At 45.8% G+C, this 14,192-nt stretch overlaps 1 protein-coding gene across 2 annotated transcripts in view; it reads left to right on the top strand.

Moving 5' to 3' along the window:
* The window catches only part of crtc3 (CREB regulated transcription coactivator 3), a 37,775-nt gene extending 25,726 nt beyond the window's left edge, over window positions 1–12,049 (top strand). For both annotated transcript variants that reach the window (XM_063469580.1, XM_063469571.1), the window contains 9 exons: window positions 4,612–4,650; window positions 4,731–4,816; window positions 6,136–6,185; window positions 6,940–7,160; window positions 8,956–9,191; window positions 9,480–9,641; window positions 10,102–10,185; window positions 10,530–10,737; window positions 11,546–12,049. In XM_063469580.1, coding sequence (XP_063325650.1) covers window positions 4,612–4,650; window positions 4,731–4,816; window positions 6,136–6,185; window positions 6,940–7,160; window positions 8,956–9,191; window positions 9,480–9,641; window positions 10,102–10,185; window positions 10,530–10,737; window positions 11,546–11,751 — 1,292 coding nt within the window. In that variant the 3' untranslated portion in view covers window positions 11,752–12,049. The remainder of the gene's footprint in view (window positions 1–4,611; window positions 4,651–4,730; window positions 4,817–6,135; window positions 6,186–6,939; window positions 7,161–8,955; window positions 9,192–9,479; window positions 9,642–10,101; window positions 10,186–10,529; window positions 10,738–11,545) is intronic.
* The last annotated feature ends 2,143 nt before the right edge of the window (window positions 12,050–14,192 follow it).

Genomic DNA, 14,192 nt, shown 5'->3' with positions numbered 1-14,192 from the left:
ATTAACCATGACACAAACATAAAAATGGTTTTGTTGATTAGCAGTACTGTTATGTTACGGTAGCTGTGGTGTAAACCTTCCACTGGGTGCTGGACTAATACATTTGTTAAACTCTCTGTTTGAACATCTTTAAACTTCCCAGCTTTGTGTCTTAAAACACATATTCAGGCTCATTTGAAGCCACGGTCTGCCCCACCAGCTCATTTTAGTTCAAGCAGAATTTGTGAATGAACATCTAACACAGCGCTGCTAAGAAGGCCAGATTAGCATAATCCCACAACAGCTGAAAAGTGCCACAGGAAGTGGAAGGTTTTGCAGGTGATCTAAGAGCAAATCACCAATTTATGAGAAAAGACGTGACCGAGTCATTTCAGTAATGATCAACACGAGCTACCCCGAGCTGTGCATAACAGGGGGACAAAAGCAAATGACCAAGGAGAGGGGGCAGAAGGAGAATCGCTGTGTTTTGGGGTAAAATCTTCTGTCAGCCACTGAGAAATCCTGTTCTCCAAATCCTGACAGCTGAGATGGAGTGCAGGATTCATCCAGAGTGAGGCTGCTTTATATTCCCAACCAGAGGGCGGGATGTAAACCTGGAATCTGTCTTTAACAGCTGACCTGTCGGATGTGTAGAAAAACACAGAGCATTAGTCGGATTCTGACCGACTGTGTTTAAATGACTTGAGGAGAAGTACACACCGTTGACTAAACACACAAACGGAGGCTTTGGTGTGGTCTGCAGACTTACTCTGTGCAGAAATATGGTTCAAACATGCAGCACTGAAAGCCACTCTAAAAGGCAGCTTTGCCTGCCTGTATGCGTCCCCTCTCTCTGACCTTTCAAATCAGCTCGGATGCATTAAAACAGCAGTGTTGAGGAGCAGAAATATGCAGGGCTTGGTTCAGACTGAAGGAATGGATCTTACAGCCTTGTGCTTGTTCTAACAATGATTGCTGCAATGACGGACACGGGGCTAAATGATGCCACAAACAGCAGCAGTGACCTCGTCCTCCTGCAAATCTGAGCAAGTCAGAAAGTCCAAGCTGAATTAATCAGCAGGTTCCATCGCTAACCTGTTTGTGTGCCTGCTTTTTGGTGCCAACAGAGCTTTTTATTCTGCCTGGAGCCACTTAATCAGGTCCTAAATCTTACAGGAACCATCACATGAAAGAATCTGAGGAATAACAGTGTGAAACACCCCAGCAACAGGCCAGGAAACAGGCCAGCGAGACTCGTGTATTTAGCCTCAAAAACTTAGCCAGTGTGTTACACTTGAGAGTAGAAAGCTGGATCACTGCAATACAGAGCTGATGTGTTTTAGTCATATAGAGTAAGCAGACCGCTCCTATACTGGGCTCATTTCATTGTAATCATGCTAGTTTATGATGTTTGTGTTTCTGTTCCCCTGGTCATTTATTAACAGAGAACACAGTCCAGCCAGCCAGCTGCATTTCAGGCCAGTAAGCTACTCTAGGCTCAGTTACACAACTCACCATCAGCCCTTTGTGGTTTAAAACGGTCTGTTTATACGTCTGTAGCTGAGCCAAAGAGAGAGATTCGACTCAGAGTCAAAGAGCTGATCGTCCTCCCTCTCTGCACTCGTTATTCCTTCACTTTGTGCTTCTTTGTTATCTCAGTGCTGATGAAGTGTGGAGCAGAAGTGCTCCTGCACTGGATTCCTACTCCTTCTGTTTAGACAACACATTCAAACAGGATATTGCCTCAAGATCTAACCCAAGAAAGAGCTTCATTTATGCACACACGGTTGCTTTTGCCTGTATGTTAATTACGGCTCACATGCACTGATGGGAGTGGCTACCCGTGGATGGATGTAGCCACTGTGACCCATTAGTTTTTGTGTTTATAGCATATTGGCCATTGATCAGTGGGTGGAGTACTGAGTTACCAACTGTTGTTAGTAAACTGCATCCATGAAGTGGACACACAGCACACTGAGTAAAATATTACTGCCTTACGCACCAAACCTGAAGCACAGACTTCTTGGATGGTCTGTGCTGCATCTAAGCTGTGACGTTTGCTCGTCTGTTAACATGCCCCAAAATGCACAAACAGCACCCAAGAGGTCCAGTTCAGTGACTCCAGTTAATGGAGGTGAGGCCCAGCATGCAGCTATGGGACTACAGCTGTCAGCACACCTGACAGAGCAGTCACACCTCGTACTTTAACAAAATCCAAACAGGTGTGCTATGAAGGGAGAAATTACCCAAGAAGACCAAAATAACTAAGCGGTAAACTTTTTTTTTTAATAATGAAAAAAAAGTGGTATTTTAAAATGAAACCTTAACATTAAAGCCTCGTTTGGCCATTAGAGGAGCTGCAGCTTCCATCAGTCAGAATCCATAAGGTTTCTTTAGTCTCCCATCATTGGAATTGTTAAGAGGCTCAAACCATTGAAGGATTTATGTCTATAACTGAATGTGTAATTATGATAATGTCGTGTCCGTTAACAATAGTTTAAGTAGTTAAACTTTATTCGGTGCATTTATGTCAAACTGATAAATCATTAACTGTATATGCAAAGAGCTAATTCTGTTTCTCCAACATGAACTAAGAAGTCTGTGGGGGAGTATGCACAGTGCAGTCTGCGCTCACAGCCTGTTGTAAATGTAAAATACATGCTGCACATGACCCCACAGGCTCTGTGTCGTTTCCTCTGAAAGAGGCCTTGAGATGGAGCGGCCTGGTGTCACGGCCTCGTGCACGAGCGCACAGAGCTGTGAGGCTCCAGGGCCTCGTTGACACCTCGCAAGGCTTCGGCCGACTTTGAGTGGTGTTAAGCCCTGGCTGATTAAAGAAGCATCTAACTAGAAATTACAGCTATGAGTCACACTGGAGGAATAGGTGGAAACACTTTGGACAGCTCAGTTCAGCTGCAGTCTCTAATCGTCAGATTTCGTTTCTGTTATTGTCAGTAGAAAAGGAGCAGCCTGTGCAGCTGACAGGGCTCTGATTGCTGCTATGCTGTGGCAGTAGACAGTAGTGTTTTTTCTTAATCCTGAGCATTTACAACACCCATACTGAGAGCATTGCACGGCCTGATCCGAGCCAGGGACACCAGCCCAACCATTTTCCATGCCAGTTGTCCCGTTTCCGTCCTAGTTGCAGCACTGAGCTACGGGGACTCGACATCCTTTAAAGGGGAAATGTAACGATGCCAGACGGTTGTCTTGTCCCATTGCTCCATCTGAATGCTGTCTGCTGTCTCTCAATTTGAATGGGCCTCAGAGAGAATGAGAGCATGGAGCTGCATCTGTGGAGATCCTGAAAAGTCTTTGAAAACATCTGTCCTCAAAGCAAATTACAATTATAAGGTTTTATTGGATTTATGCTTCACACTACATGCACTGATATGGTCTAAATCCAATGAAACCAAAACACTTCTGACTTGTCCCAAAGGTTGATTCTGGACGTTTTCAGTGAGAGAAACGTTTCGTCATCATCAGGTGACTTCTTCAGTCTCAGCTGACTGCAGGTTTCCCCAACATGATAAACACTACATTTGCACAATGACTGAAACTAGCACCACTGAGGGAACAATGGAGGTCAGTTCCTTGATCATTAATATGCAGATTATCATGGCCATTGATCAACAACCACTGATCAATGGCCATGAGTACCATTCACAGAGAGCTGGGCTGCAATCACAGCATTGTAAGACGGTGACACTTCTCCCACTCCCACTATGTCCAGATGAACAGAATCAACCTTTAGAGATTTACTTACCTGGATGATTGAGCACTTCTAACCTGTGGTCACAGGTTTGTGGAGCCTTTGTGTTCTGTGGATTTCAGATGCTGCCTCCATGTATTAGACCAGTGCATCCCATTGGAACCTGGTGCAGTTTGGAGGCAAAGTCAGTTCCTTGGGCTCTTGATTGTGATGCTTGAGCTCTTCCTGAGCAGTTGCTCTGGTGTAGTGGGGGGCATAAGCCTGCCGGGGTGAGTCGGCTTCAATTTGGGAAGTGTCTGTGCCAAAGTAGCATTGACACACATTCCAGATTTTCAGGTACAGACGTTTTAGTCCTTAAATGTCTGTACCTAGCCCTTAAACTTTATAATAGCAGTCGTAAAAAAATGACCTAAACTCAAGTTTGATCCATGATGAGCTCTGAAGGAGAAAACGAGAGAAACAAAAACTATTTTCCTAATAAGCAACAGAAGTGTTTGACAGGAAGTGGTGTTGCCCACACGACGACTTGGGCAGAGAAAAGAGAAACGCTGGGTGGAAGAGACACAGGCATGTGGATCTGCTGTTAAGTCTGCACGATGGAGGAGTGGAAAGCATCTTTGAGGCATGAGAAAACAGCAGTCCTCTCCCAACTTTTCTTCGCCCTCTCTGATTAATAACACGATGCCAGATGCCCAGCTGTTGTTGTTGAAACTGCACTGTAATTGCAGAATGCCAGAGGGCCTGTTACTGTCAGAGAGGCTAATGAGTGCATCAGGCGTGCTGGGATTGTTCAAACAGCTGGTTAATATAGAATATCCTCTAACGTTCCTCCGCCTTTGTTTTCTGTGTCTTTCTTCGTCGATCACGCCACTCGCACTCTGCTTCCTGTTTGTTTGCTTCTGATGGAGGCTGGCGTGCAGCGAGTGTAAATGAGGCCGAGGTGGACGGCTCAGGAGACGGTGAGTTGCACCACATTGCACCATATTATACTTGACATTAGGAAACATGTCTGAATGAACGTGCGCCTTTCTCTCTGCAGTCTTCTCCTTCCCCACCATCCCTAACGAGGAGAACCTCATAGGTGTCAGTAAGCCTCTACCCAAGCAGCTGTGGCAGGCCAAGAAGGTGAGAAGTTTGCTCTCTTTTTACATCATTGACCACAGGCTGGCTTCATCTCTGCACGTCTGGTTGCATTCTTTCTATGCTGATAAAAACAAACTTGAAAATGGGACCAACAGCATTTGGCAGCGTAGGTGATCGTGACACCGTGGATTCCTGCCGTGGCTCAGGAGAGACTGCAGGTCAAACCAGTCCTTCCTGTCTGATCGTTAGCAGCCAGAAATGTGAGAGGCAAATATATGGAAACGGGAATGTTGAAATTCACAAAGGAACAAGAAAAGATTTAAATACACAGAGAGTATGGTGGTCTTTCTAGGCCCTCGAGACACCAGCTGCACATTTGCACATAAGTTGCATGCGTGACATTTACTTATATGCACTGTGTGTGTTTTAAACGTGGACCTTCAGTCAGAACACTGTCTGTCTGATCACAGCATTCTCAAATGTTATGACCACCCATTGCTCAGTGATTAATGTCCCCGTTCTTTTTGCTCAATTCTTGGTATTCAGGGGGATTTCTGCTCATTACTGGATGAATACGCTGTGCTGATGCAAAGAGCCGCCCTCAGCACAGATGCTCACCATGCTCTGGTTTTGATGCCTGAGCGATCCTTATTTTACTGCTTTTATTCTCTAAGTGTTTGTTGAAATCATTTCTCTGGAATAGTAACATGTGCACGAGCAATAAGCGGTAGTAGAAAAGTGAAATAATGGTGAGCTTTTTCTGCTGCCTGGCGGTAGTGTTCATGTTTTTAACTTGTGCACATGGATGCGTGTTTAAGTGTTCATCGTTTCCAAGATGCAGTTTCTAAACAAAGTTCTTCATCGCTGCTCGTCATGTGCAGCCTATAAATGGTTTGATGCTCCCTTTGGTTGTGCATAGCCCACAGACTGGCTGGGAAGTAAAGAAGCCACAGTTTAGCACATCTTGACACCGCTGCAGGACTTTTTCTCCTCTTCCTCTCTGTCATGGCAGTTCTGTTTCAACCTCTAATTGAAGCTGTAAATGCTGTGAACATGCTCTGACATGAACGGGAGGCTCCAACATCTCCATGTTGTTAACATTTTAAATGTTGCCTAATTGCTGATCTTTCATGCTCAGTCAAACGCAGCGCGTGGCCGAGCCCTGACTACGGTCACTGGCTGCTGTTGCGTTGCCTTTTTTAGCACACTAGGTTGTCTTTGATGCAACCTTGAAATAATTGTAGCATAAAATCAAAATGCAGAATTGTTGTTTCAAGAAGTGTAAATGCATGTTCAGGGTTTTCGTTGCTTTGTCTGAGTTATGTTTTGCGTGTATCATAGTTTTCCTGTTTCTGTTTCAGGTCCAGTCTCTGGCCTCAAGGCCTAAATCCTGTGAAGTGCCTGGAATCAAGTGAGTCTGAGCAGGGTCACTGTGTGTGTGCTTTCTGCTGTGGTCATAACTGACCTGCCCGTGTCATATCATCGCCCCGGTCCATCATTTAAAATAAGCTGTGGGTGTTTTCCATGGGCAGTAACAACTGCAGCTGATCTAAGGAAACAAAGGAATGCTAGAAATGAAATGCCACGCATTCCCACTGCTTCAAACAGGACGTCCTTTACACCTTTAACCTTTAGAAATAAGAGGAAGAGTGTTGTTACGACAATCACATGCCATTGGCATTGTTTAACCGTGTTTTGTTGACACTATTTTCCTTCCACCACGAACCACCTCCGGTGTCGTGAATGGACATCTCCATTTTTGCCAGGAATGTATTAGCAGCAGCCTTGTGGTACCATGTGAGACAGCTCAGACCTATAGCTTCTATTTTCATGATACAGAATGCAGTAACAGCTTCTGCAGAGCGTTCATAGACTTGCCCCAGTTGAACATGGAAGTAAGAAAGGTGCCGAGCTGCTCTGTTTATGGAGGCGAGCATTTGCTTTATAGTCTGGGGACGGACGAGGCACAGTTGCTGCCCATATGCTATTATTTGGAAATAATTGAGGAAGCAGAGAGTGGGTGGGGAACAGAAGAGATGGGAACGTGTAGTGAGTCAAACTGGAATGGCAGTGCTTTTCAATTAGTCGCGTTCGTTACTTTAATCCGACTGGTTTGTGGTCAGCGGCGCGGTGTTGAGTCAGTGTTCTGTCTGCCTTTCCTGCAGCATATTCCCGTCTCCAGAGCAGAACCCCGGGCTGTCCCACTACCAGGGCTCCTTGAGTACCGGGGGCTCCCTGCCAGACCTCAGCAACCTGCAGTTTCCCTCCCCGCTCTCCACGCCGCTGGACCCTGACGACAACAGCGGGTACCCCAACATCAGCGGGGGCAGCAGCACCGGAAACCTGCCAGCTGCAATGATGCACCTGGGCATCGGCAACTCACAAGGTTGTGTGTGTGTGTGTGTGTGTATTCATATCTTTGTGGGGTCCAAAATCCAGGTCCCCACATGTTTGAAGGCATTTTTGAGACTCAAAATGTGTTTTTAGTGTCAGGGTTACAAGGTCAAGGTTAGGCTTTTATTTTTCATGGTTAGGGTGAAGGGAATGGGCATTATGTCAATGAGATGTCCCTACAAGATATGTGTACTGACTGTGTGTGTGTGTGTGTGTGTGTTTGAATTTTATTCCTGTTGATAATTGTTGCTGATAAAATCGAGTTTGTGTTGAATAAGGATTGTATGTTTTTAGCAAAGGACCGGAGCTGAACTCGACTCGTTTACTTTTGTCGTCTTCTTTAAAGCCAATTATCTGTCATTTACAGAATCGCTACATACAAATCAAATATCACAATAAACTGCACTATTTCTATTAGGCCTAAAGAATTTTTAGACATAAATCTTCAAACTCACATATTTTACCTGGTGACTGCACTCAACACGCACCACATACAGATCGTACAATGTATCTCGTACCAAAAGGGTTACACCTACAGCCCATTCCCTCCATAGGGGGGTAATGTTAATTAAAAAAAACCCAAAGTTTTTTTTAATATGCAAGTCATTATGGGAGTTTTTTAAAAAAAAAAATACAAAGCTTTATTTCTGTAAAAAAACCAAAAAAAACCAATCACAAATGAACAGCTGTTTGTGCAGTTGTGGTCACTGTGGAGCAGCCGTGCCTCTCTTGCACCCGTCGTAGCCATGGTGCTGAATCAACAGTCCACATGTGATAAAGACTCATTTTGACCACGTGGAAATGAGTAAATTACAAACAGATACTTGTTTACACACAAACACAGGACACACACATCAGTGGAAACCTCACAGATACCTGGGTGCCTGCCTCCCCTTCTGTTGCTCCTCTTGCCTGATAGCACAAACTCAAAGTGCCCCCCCCTTTCATCACATGACATCACCGCGGACAATCTCTGGCCCACACACCTCGAACATGTCTGGGAAGTTCCAATAATATTGAGCTGTGACCGATCCAAGACCAAAGATGTGAGTCTGACTGAATTATTCATAAAACTCATGATAGCAGTGATTCTGTGGCAGCTCAGTTTAACACAGCACTGCTGCTTCCACTTGTCCTTGCAACATTTCATTGTGGCATACTTGGAGTGAGTAACACGTGCTTTTGATAGATTTGTCTTTGACTTTTAGGACTTTACGCTGAAACAGTCTGGATAGGTGAATAACAGTGCTGATGGGGAAAATACATGAATTTGGGGCTCGAACTGTCCCTTTAACTTAGGAAGCCCAGCTCCGGCACTTTGAGCGAGCTCCAGCTCGATGTCTCTGCCAGCCATACGTTGTTAGTAACTCATTAAAGGCTCTCTCTGTCTCAGAGCTCCCACTGTGAACTCTGCTGCCTGGTCACGCCCATAATTGTCTGTGTATGTTGCGTGTGCGCATGTGGGTTTGGGCTCCCACGTCGGATACAGTTCAGCTTGGCAGAACACCAAAGTGACAGAGAAACTTTGACCCTCTTTCGGTTCGCTACAATCAGCCCTTTTCTTTCCCCTCAGTTTCCCTCTGTCCTCTCATTTTCCTTTCCTCTGCTCGCCATCTTTCTCTCCCTTCCCAGTCACACAATAAAGTCTAGTGTTGTGAGTCGGGGCCTGGAGAGTATTCTGGAAAAAAGTACATCAGCAGTAGCACATACTCTCCTCGTTTACACCGTGCTGGGTCTGAAGCTCGTGTGATTGAGTCCCTGTGTTGCTGTGTTTTCTCTGCCTGCAGGTCTCTCCTCCTCTTTGAGTAATCCTTCAATCCAGGCTTCCCTCAACAACTGTCAGCTGCAGTCTTCGCTCAGCAATCCCTCCATCAACTCGTCCCTGCGCCTGTCCAGCAGCTCCCCCCGGCGAAGGCCAGCTCCCATCAGCCCCCTCACCCTGTCTCCTGGGGCCGAGCAGCGCAGGGGTCTGGCCAAGCAGCTGTCTCCGACCATGTCGCCCTCGCTGTCCCCCATCACGCAGGTACACTCACCTCACACACAGGTTTCCCCTGACGAGAGGGAAACACCAGAAAAACGAGTTATTTCACTGTGTGAACGACTGCTGTCACAAAGAAGCATCCAAAATTCAACGTACGCATAACAAAGCATTTCCTCCAAGTTACTCATTTACATCGCAGGAAACACGCTGGTGTCGATGTTCTTCTCCTTGTTAAGAGTAATGAAGTAATGACACTACAGTCAGACTGAATGAGCTTCGGGTCTTTATTGGACTTTAGTGACTCCTGCTGGGTTTCTCTGTTGTGGATAGGGAGTTGCTTTGGATACCAGCAATATGCCAAGGGAGCCTCCTCCGCCCTATCCGCTCTACCAACAACCCCAGCATGTAGTGGACCAGGGCCGCCAACGGCAGCAGCAGCAGCAGCCCGTCTCTCCGCTTCAGAGCATTCCACTGGACTTCAACACGAGCCAAGTGAGTGAAGAGCGTCTTTGTCTGTGTGTGTGTGTCTGTGTGTGTGTGTGCAGAATGGTTAGCATGCACACGCGGGGACACACACAGTCATGTCACTAAACAACAGTGTTTGCAGCGTATTATTGATTTTCATACATTTTTGCTTCAGCATTTGAGCTGTAACAGACGAGGCTGAGCCTTTATATCTTATTATGGAGTTTGAACAACAGACAAGCCAGTGCAACACTGAGGCTGCAGTTGGATTTGTCAACACTTCATATGCGATCATTTTTTATGCAGATGTGTTCAGGAGCAGACACACAAAGCCTCATTTAGTTTCATTCCTGTGGTTATGGTTAAAGTGACTATAGCAACATTATATATAATAATAATAATAAAGTCTGATATGTTTTGGCAGCACACGTCATCATGAATGAAATGAACTGATTTCCTTCTCATTGTAATGTTTTCTCCCTGATAGCCCAACAATCTGGCAGCTCTCTTCAGCGACCCGTTCATGGAGCCGCAGTTCTCTAATCGCCAGAACAAGATGGTCCCCTATCAGGTGACCACTGTTACACCTGTAGATGTGCTATGAGAACCTCGAGTGTTTGGTTATTGGCACACAGATTCCAGTGTCTGTAATTGTTAAAAGATTGAAATATCTTCTGGGAACATTTTTCCTAAACAAAATCCTGCAGACTGTGAAATCTCAAACAAAGATCAAACCAACAGTAAAGTGAGTGCAGTGTTGACAGGACAGATCAGGAGGATGTGACGTTTTTCTTGTGCTGAGAAAACGTGGTACATGAAACAGTCTGCCAGGGTGAACGTGACACCATCTCAGCTCCTTGATTCTTTCTGTTTTTCTCTCAATTTCCTTTTTTCTCTCCACCATCTGCCGGCTAGTTGGATCAGTTCGGTCTGTTGGAAAACACAATGAGCTCCACAGCAGGGGGGTCGTGCTTCGATCCGTCGTCCGCCTCCCTCTATTACTCGCAGGCTGCTCAGTCGGGGATGGGTGGCGGCCACGGCAGCCTGCAGGACCAGATGCACATGAGGTCCAATATGTTGTACTCAAACTGCAGCGGAGGACTGCCCAACATCATACTGACTGGTGAGTCTGACGGGGAGAGAGCCGCTGTCATGTCTGGATTAAAAAAATAAACACATGCGAGTATGTAAAACAAAGCGAACAGTCAGTGTTTTCCTGACACGCTGGACTGTTTGGATATCCTGGTGCAGGAATCTGAACCAAAATTAAAGCTGATGACCGAGCCAGTCACACAGCCCTGTTTTTGTCACCCTTACTGTTTGCTGTGACCAATATGTCACATTGTTATTAGTCCTACTTTTGTGGCTGTTGCTGTTAGTTTGAGTTAACAGCAGTCAGTGAGTTTGGCACAGGGAGTCCTCACCAGGCTGCCTGCTGTTCGATTGGATGCAGTGCCGCATTTTGGTGCTACTGTTTTCGAACAAAGTCAACATCTGGCTCATTCACGTTAGCAGAGCTAGCTTCGTCTGTCAGGACGGTCCAGCACATCGTGACCAGAACTGAGAGCTCTTCTGTTGGTCACAAGTTGTTTTACTGCACCTCCCGTTTTCCATCTGTCTTTACTGCTTTCGGTGGATCACGGAGCCCCTCCCATCTGTTAACCTGAGCTAATACAGCGCAGCCTCAGAAAGCTGCAGTGATTGTGCTGAACTGCAGTGACATTAGTAAATGTCACGCAGCTGCGACCTTGAATTTTCAGTGTTCATTGAAAGCAAAGAATAGGAGAGCGCCATGCTGACGTTTCTCACTGAAGGGAGATGAACTCACTTTCATGTACGTGACTTTTACCTGTGCTGCTCTTGTGCTTTTTTATTTCTTTTGGTCTAAGAAGCAAAGAGATCATTGGGCGTTATCTGCTTCTCTCTCTCAGACGACTCCAACCCCAGTCTGTCCAAGGACATCAGCAGTGCGCTCTCCACGGTGCCCGAATGTTTTGACTCAGAGGTAGGCTTCCCGTTGGAGGACGAGCTGCGCATCGAGCCCCTCAGCCTGGACGGACTGAGCATGCTCAGTGATCCCGACATGGTGCTGCCGGACCCGTCTGTGGAGGATACTTTCCGCAGTGACAGACTCTGAATGTGAAGAGCACCACATGTCTAAAGAAAACACACACTCTCACACACACACACACACACACACACAGATTTGCAGTGTATAGTGTACAAATCTGAATCTGCATGCAAACAATCCATGTAGGGCCACTGTGCATGCATCCACTGCCACTAAGATTCATGAAATGTGAAACGCCCACACGGCCATGCCCACTTTGGAAGAAGGAGACTTGTGAACAGACACTGTTTACGCCTGCTCTGAGCAACGTTCCCCTCATGCACGCTTGAGCCCCCCCGCCCCAACACACACACACACACACACAGAGCCCCTCCCGGCCCCGTCTCCACACTCAAAACCTCGAGGAAGTCCGACAGGAGCTCGAGTGCTCCCGCTCTTTTCACTCATCACCAGCTCACAACACCCTACCCCCACCCACCCACTCTGAGCCATGGCAACGCCATCACCATGGTTACGCACCATAGCAACTCCGCCGCTGCTCCAAAAGGCGACGCGAACGCCAGCACGCAATTTACGTTTCTTCAAACGTACGAGTGGAGCTGCGATGAAGTCAAACACCTGCACGACTTTGTTCTGCAGGGAAAGTCAAATCCAGCTGTGGCTGCGTGAACAATCACAGACGTGCAGCTCACAGGGTTTTGAGCTTTGCAAATGTGTTTTGCATTTGGCGTCAGATGATTTTTGAGATGTTTGCCACAGATTTGTGAATACACGCTTACACACTCGTATACAAGCCTCAGCATCAGTGTGACTAGAATGTATTTACCCACTCGACAAAAAGGGCAAACTGTTTACAAAGAGGACATTTTGATATTGCTACTAAAAAGTTTAGATTTGTGAATTTTCTAACGGAGAAGTCAGATTCTGAGACGTTTTGTTTATTTGCATTTTTGATGGATCTCCACTTTCCTGCGTGACGCGTGAGCGGGCTGGGACTCCTGTCTGGCACAGCTCGCACAGCTCTGAGCCGAATCTGCTTCAAAGACAGATTCGACACATTTTTGGTCATGTGTACGTTCACTGCGTATGATTTTATTTTACATTTTGTACCGACTTGTAACGGCGCTTTTTAAAAAAAAAAAAAAAGACAAGAAAAAAGGGGGCGGGGCATGCACTGTGCTACTGGGTTAATTATGTGTTTGTCTTCTGTAGCAGTACATAGCTCCCCTCCCTCCACCAGCACTCTGTGGCTGAAGCTGCTGAGTCGTTCAGGGGGCACTCGATCACGTGGACTCCGGACATCGTGTAACGTTGCATTTAACCTCTTTTGCACTAATTGATTCTCATTGTGTAGATTCTTTGTTTAAACCTGCAAACCCAAAGAAACAGAATGAAGCCATCACTGAAGACTTTCTATAGCACACATGCAGTTGTTGCAGAAAAGCAACACGAGTTTAATTTTGATGCGAGATGAGTTTTTGTTTCGTGGGTGAAAAGTCTTTCAGATTTGCAGAGGATTATGTAATGAATAAAAGTCATTCGGTGCCCTCTAGTGTTTGTTTTAGTCAAATCGAAGGCTGTCGTTTGCTGCCTGCTCGTTTACCTATGCAACTTTTCAAAGAGTTTCAGAAACCTGTAGAACAGGTGCAACTTGTACTTTATGCAGTGTAACAAGGCTCGCCGGTCGACTCGATGGGCGGGCTCGAGTTCCCTACAAATTGCGGTATTACATCCGTCCGGCGTCCACGGTGCGTGCCGACTCGCGTGAGAGTTTGCAGTGATTGATGCAAAGGAAGCTGGAGGTGTCCTGCACTGTGTGGACTGTGGCTTCTGTCTGTGTGTCAAAGAGATTCAGTGTCATTATATTTGTTAAAATGAAAATGAAGGGGGGTGCTGGGGTTACACTGAGGTTGTTTTCTAAAGAGTTTATATTCAGTTACTTGCTCTCTCTTGTTAACTCTGTAAAGACGGCGAGTGAAGGAACCACACAGCAGTTTCTCCTCTCTTCGCTCTGATCCTCCCTGCGTCCTAGCCTGTTTCCTGCTGCCTTACTTCCTTCCTTTCTTGCATCTCATATTCCAGCAGTAGCCCGCGTCAGCTGATTTTAGCTTTAGCTCTGTTTGGTACTGACTGCCTGTGGTTCTTTTCCATCACTTAGTCTCACTATTTAATTTGTTTCTTTTTGGTGTCTTACTTTTTTCTGTTTTGTTTTTTTTTAGTTGCGTATGAAAATGTACAGTTCTGTTATTTAAAGAATGTTTTTTGTCCACTAGTGTTACTACTATTTTTTTTGTAATGTCATTTGAGTTTTTGTTTTTCCCTAAGATATAAAATTTTATTGGTTTGTATCATACGTTATAGTGCTTATCTTTCTGATTTAATATAAACAATAAAACTCTATACTGTGCATTAAGTTTAAATGTTGTCCTGGCGTTTCTGCTCCTGCCACCAGATGGCAGCAGTGTGGTGTACTTCACACTTACAGTCAAACACACACGCTGGCTTGA

This window comes from Pelmatolapia mariae, linkage group LG1 (assembly GCF_036321145.2).
Source record: "Pelmatolapia mariae isolate MD_Pm_ZW linkage group LG1, Pm_UMD_F_2, whole genome shotgun sequence".
NCBI classification, from domain to species: domain Eukaryota; kingdom Metazoa; phylum Chordata; class Actinopteri; order Cichliformes; family Cichlidae; genus Pelmatolapia; species Pelmatolapia mariae.
The sequence above is the reverse complement of the archived record's forward strand: the minus strand, read 5'-3'. Positions and strand labels throughout refer to the sequence as shown.